Source organism: Ylistrum balloti, unplaced genomic scaffold (genome assembly GCF_031769215.1).
Source record: "Ylistrum balloti isolate Yb309-2 unplaced genomic scaffold, AGI_CSIRO_Ybal_v1 Utg370036, whole genome shotgun sequence".
Classification (NCBI taxonomy): Eukaryota; Metazoa; Mollusca; class Bivalvia; order Pectinida; family Pectinidae; genus Ylistrum; species Ylistrum balloti.
This window is the reverse complement of record NW_026782096.1, coordinates 273,744-279,743: the sequence shown is the minus strand read 5'-3', so window position 1 is coordinate 279,743 and position 6,000 is coordinate 273,744. Positions and strand designations below refer to the sequence as shown.

The window sequence follows — 6,000 nt, the reverse complement described above, 5'->3', positions numbered from 1 at the left end:
AATTTAGATCCTTTCAACTTGGCTATATGTACAAAAAGCAAGTTCAAATGATAGCAAAATATTTTTAAAAAGCACTTTAATTTGAAATTATGGCACAAAATCTTTTGTTATAACAGTAGATGAGATAAAAGTGCCATTGTGACTCATGAAAAAATATCTCTAATTTTTGGTTGTCATTGGTTATTATTGAGTCCCGCTCAAGTTTCTTACATATGAAAAATTGACTGTAGATTTGTTTTATTACAACAGATTCAGATGTCCATTTATTTACAAGTATATATATATTTATGATACAAAAGTTGTCAACACCAACAGCAACGAGTTCAGTAGACACAATTGTCCATGTAGGGCCCTGAACTATACATGCGTTGCATTTCTTGTAGAAATCTGTGCTGCTCCGGAGACTGAACACTCGTTGAGTGAACAGGGGGAGACAACATTGCTAAACTATGTGTGGGGGTCATGTGACCTGATGGAAAATGTCCAGGGTTCATGTGGCTGGTAGCCATATTTGTCATATGACCTGTTGGTCCATTGGAGGCAGTGATCGCTAATGGTTGTCCATCTAGTGCTTGGTTCCCAGCATCACGGAAAAACTCTTCGCGGGAACAGTCTGTTTTAAGTATTGGGCGATGGTTGTCAGGAAATGCCATGGAAAACAGTGCCTCTGGGTCACACACAAACTTGTACACATACCTCTCGCCGGCCACCTTCTGCATGATGCCCTTCTCGTAATAGTAGCGCAGTGATCGACTCAGTTTGTCATAATTCATAGCGGGGCGATTTTTTTGCAAGCCCCATCGTCTGGCAACCTATCAATAGACAAATTATAAGTTCAAATGTTTATAATTAAGTTTTACATGTTTTTATTTCTGATCACAATATTTTACCTTCATTTCTGAGGTTTAATTCTGATGCTGTCGATAACCATCAGTACAAAAGTTGGATGAGGATCAGTGTAAGACACATGAGAATGTGACGGTCTCTGGAGGTATGGATACAAAACTTTAAGGATGATTCTGATTTATTTACTGTCATTCACCTTTACTGAAATTCAAGAAGGACCTAATCCAGTAGTACAATACATATTTACAAGACTGTAAACTTTCCTTCTGATAGTACTGATGTGGGACTGATTACAATCCTACAGTCCCAGACCTCTGATAGTACTGATGGGGGACTGATTACAATCCTACAGTCTCAGACCTCTGATAGTACTGATGAGACTGATTATAGTCCTACAGTCTCAGACCTCTGATAGTACTGATGGGGGACTGATTACAATCCTACAGTCTCGGACCTCTGATAGTACTGATGGGGGACTGATTATAATCCTACAGTTTCAGACCTCTGATAGTACTGATGGGGGACTGATTATAATCCTACAGTCTCAGACCTCTGATAGTACTGATGGGGGACTGATTACAATCCTACAGTCCCAGACCTCTGATAGTACTGATGGGGGACTGATTATAATCCTACAGTCTCGGACCTCTGATAGTACTGATGGGGGACTGATTATAATCCTACAGTCTCAGACCTCTGATAGTACTGATGGGGACTGATTACAATCCTACAGTCTCTGACCTCTGATAGTACTGAAGGGGACTGATTATAATCCTACAGTCTCTGACCTCTGATAGTACTGATGGGGGACTGATTATAATCCTACAGTCTCAGACCTCTGATAGTACTGATGGGGGACTGATTATAATCCTACAGTCTCGGACCTCTGATAGTACTGATCGGGGACTGATTATAATCCTGGAGTCCCTAGACCCTAGCAGTACTTGTGGGGAACTAATACAATCCTGGAGTCCCTAGATCCTAGCAGTACTGGTGGGTTACTAATTATAATCCTGGAGTCCCTAGACCCTAGCAGTACTGGTGGGTTACTAATTATAATCCTGGAGTTCGTAGACCCTAGCAGTACTTGTGGGGAACTAATACAATCCTGGAGTCCCTAGACCCTAGCAGTACTGGTGGGTTACTAATTATAATCCTGGAGTCCCTAGACCCTAGCAGTACTTGTGGGGAACTAATACAATCCTTTAGTCCACAGATCTCTGATTGTAGTGGTGGGGGCTGCATGATTGAAATTTCTAGTCTTAATCAGAGTTACATATAAATTACTTAAAAACATTCTGAACTATACCTCTTCTGGGTCAATCAATTTAAATTCTAAGCCCCGCCCTGTCCAGGAGATAAAGGTGGAGTTTGAGGGATCATCCAATAGAACCACAAGGAACTGCCACAGCTGGAGGGATCCTCTTCGTTGATAGGTCGGGTGGGGACCGTCTCTATGGTAACGGTCCAGATAAAAATCTCTGTAGAACTCTGCTTTCATTTCCATACCTGTAAAATGTAGAAATCAGAACAAAGCAATGATTAAAATGTCCAGTTTTGTAAAAACAAATTTTAAGTTAGAAACTGCATATAAGGGGAACATTCACTCTGGCATATTTTTTGCCCTCGCCTAAAATTGCTCAGTATCCCCATACTAAGATATATGAAAATATTCATTTCAGGTAGAACATCAAATATAATCAAAATTTTTATTTTTATTTTTGTCCTTTTGACAAAAAAGGGACAAATGTGTGAGAGGTAAAAGAGAAGCAGTTTCCTTGTATATAGTATATACAAATAAATACAATGAAATTAATCTATGTATAATTTATAATGTAATTTAAACGTGAAATCAAATTTTCTTGGCCTATATATTCAACCATTAAATACTACCTTCAAGTCTATATGATTAATTATGTAAAAATAAAAATGTAAAATTGAAATTTCTGAAAAAATTAATGTTTTTTTATATCTGTTTTTTGCAGCTGATAACTGATAAAAAGATATTACATTTATCAATGGATTTAACTTTCTTGATAATGGCCATTTGAATTTTTTAGTCATATTTTTTTCTAACATTTCACATTATTTCATAATCTTGATAAAGTGAAGTTTTTATTAATCAACAGTCTGAGAAATGTCTTTACAAAAAATGAGATTTCAGTTAAAAAATATAGTCATTAACTTCAAGATTAAATTTCAAGATTAAATTTCAAGATTAAATTTTAAGATTAAAGACCAAGTTTAACTTTAAAGATTTGAGTCTTGTCAGACTTATCTTATTTAAACAAATTAAATACTTCCAACATCAAATATGCCTTATTTTTGGAAAAATATTACAGAATTGGAATTACTGATTTGAATATCATGCCTGTGTGGATTGAAAGTCTGTTCAGAAGTTAAACAGAATTTTTACAGGGTCAAATACCGAAGATGCACATTGACATAAATAATTTTGTTGTCCCTTGCTGTAATGTCACATACCTGAAGATGTGCTTACCTGCCTGATGTTTTTTTATTAGATTAATAACCCATATTTTTAATTTACCTGTATGGCTATCTTCATGCCTGCGTAACAACAACAACATAAACTTTACCTTTGACATTTTAGATCATTGTTAAACTTCTCTCAGATATATTTCAGCTAAAACATTATACATAAAAGTGATATGGGTACATCCTCGGAATACAAACTGAGGATAATCATTACCAACCATTATGACAAGATCTTTTCATGTTTATCATCTAACAAAGCACACTAAAACCAATGTAAGTGACACCTACCCTAAATCGTGACCCATTCTAAACAGACCTTAATGTTTACACACTACAGTTACAAAGGTAAGTATCTTATGGCTAGAATATCAATGATGATTAGTTGTAATTTTACATCGACAAAATACAGATTAACCAAGACAATTAATTCTGTTATCTGCCCAAATCACCCGATACCTTTAATCAATGAGAACACTTGATCTTTCGACACCAGCCTAATGGGGAGGCACCTACTGGATGATGTTTTACATCAATATCAAGGTAATCATGAGTGATATTGATAAAACACACATATTCTCTCAGCTTCATAAAACATATTATCATGAGTAACAGCAATGTTCTTATCCTATTGTGGTAATGATAGTAAAATTTACACAGGTAATTTGATGAAAAAACTGAGTTCATGTAGTTTATCCTTAATGTATGTCTGACAAAATATTAACATTATGCTGGTTTAATGTCCATTAAGAAGGGACAAAACTAAGAAACAGAAAATGGAAACATGCATGCCAGTAGAATGTAAGGAAGGTGTAAATATGAATTCCAGTAGGATGTAAGGGAGGTGTAAATATGAATGCCAGTAGAATGTAAGGAAGGTGTAAATATGAATTCCAGTAGGATGTAAGGGAGGTGTAAATATGAATTCCAGTAGGATGTAAGGGAGGTGTAAATATGAATACCAGTAGGATGTAAGGGAGGTGAAAATATGAATACCAGTAGGATGTAAGGGAGGTGTAAACATGAATACCAGTAGGATGTAAGGGAGGTGTAAACATGAATACCAGTAGGATGTAAGGGAGATGAAAATGTGAATGACAGAAGGATGTAAGGGAGGTATAAATATGAATACCAGTAGGATGTAAGGGAAGTGTAAATATGAATTCCAGTAGGATGTAAGGGAGGTATAAATATGAATGCCAGTAGGATGTAAGGGAGGTGTAAATATGAATACCAGTAGGATGTAAGGGAGGTGTAAATATGAATGCCAGTAGGATGTAAGGGAGGTGAAAATATGAATACCAGTAGGATGTAAGGGAGGTGTAAATATGAATGCCAGTAGGATGTAAGGGAGGTGTAAATATGAATGCCAGTAGGATGTAAGGGAGGTGTAAATATGAATGCCAGTAGGATGTAAGGGAGGTGTAAATATGAATACCAGTAGGATGTAAGGGAGATGAAAATGTGAATGACAGAAGGATGTAAGGGAGGTGTAAATATGAATGCCAGTAGGATGTAAGGGAGGTGTAAATATGAATGCCAGTCAGATATACGGGAGGTGTAAATATGAATGTCACTGGGGTGTAGGGAAGGTGTAAATATGAATGCCAATCTGATGTACGAGAGGTGTAAATATCAATGCCAGTAGGATGTAAGGGAGATGTAAATATGAATGCCTGTGTGGTTAAGGGGAGGTTTTAGATATGAATGTCATTGGGGTGTTGGTGTAGGTGTTATATGAATGCCATTTGGGTGTGGGGGAAGATATCATATGAACGCCATTAGGGTGTGAGGGAAGATGTTATATGAACATCATTAGGGTGTTGGTGAAGATGTTATATGAATGCCATTTGGGTGTTGGGGGAAGATGTTATATGAATGCCATCTTATTACCAATATTATAAATGGGAAATTATCTTTAAAGAAGAAAAACTTTAGACATCTCTGTATCACATCAATATCATAAGGCCTGAGGTGGCAGCAGAATTACCCCTCACCTGTAACTTAAAATTACAGAAAAAATGTGCCCTAAAAGACATAATGATATACATTTCTCTTGTCGCTAGCCTTTATACATCAATAAGATATGTAATATTGTAAAAGAATCTCTTCATATTCCTGTCTATGCTTAACAAGTGGATATTACATCGTAAATCAAGGCATCGTGTAATTGTCTTTATTTGTCCCGTTGTCATCAATAGAACTGAGCTATGTAAAAAGATGTCATGTAAAATCAAATTGTTCCTATTCTTCAGTGTGACTACACACTGATTAGATTTTTAATGAAATTTTTAACCCTAAGTTTAAGGTTTTATTTGCAATTTTTCTATTTCCAAAGTTAATGATTTACCATTGATACAACATATCAGGCATGATTTGAATTTGATTTTGCAAACTGACTTGTATTTTATGTAACAATATTTTCATTTCAAAGCTGAAATAAAAAAAAATGAATGCATAAATGAAGATATTTTTTTAGATAATTATTAAAAGACAAAAAATAAGACAGAAAAAATTATGTTGAGTAATTCAGGTATAAAAACCATTAATGTGTACCGAACTGAACAGATTGTGAGCTTGTGAATATGTCTTTGGAGTGTCTTCAAACCCGATAATCTATACTACATCACTGCTGAGATCATATTAAGTGGACAAACAATA

The 6,000-nt window shown here is 35.6% G+C and overlaps 1 protein-coding gene across 1 annotated transcript in view; it reads right to left on the bottom strand.

Annotated features, from left to right (window-relative positions):
- Positions 1–323: 323 nt before the first annotated feature.
- The window catches only part of LOC132548934 (ETS translocation variant 1-like), a 52,045-nt gene continuing 46,368 nt past the window's right edge, over positions 324–6,000 (bottom strand). The window contains exons 8-9 of the mRNA XM_060212839.1: positions 2,156–2,355; positions 324–812 (exon numbers count right to left, since the gene is read on the bottom strand). Coding sequence (XP_060068822.1) covers positions 324–812; positions 2,156–2,355 — 689 coding nt within the window. The remainder of the gene's footprint in view (positions 813–2,155; positions 2,356–6,000) is intronic.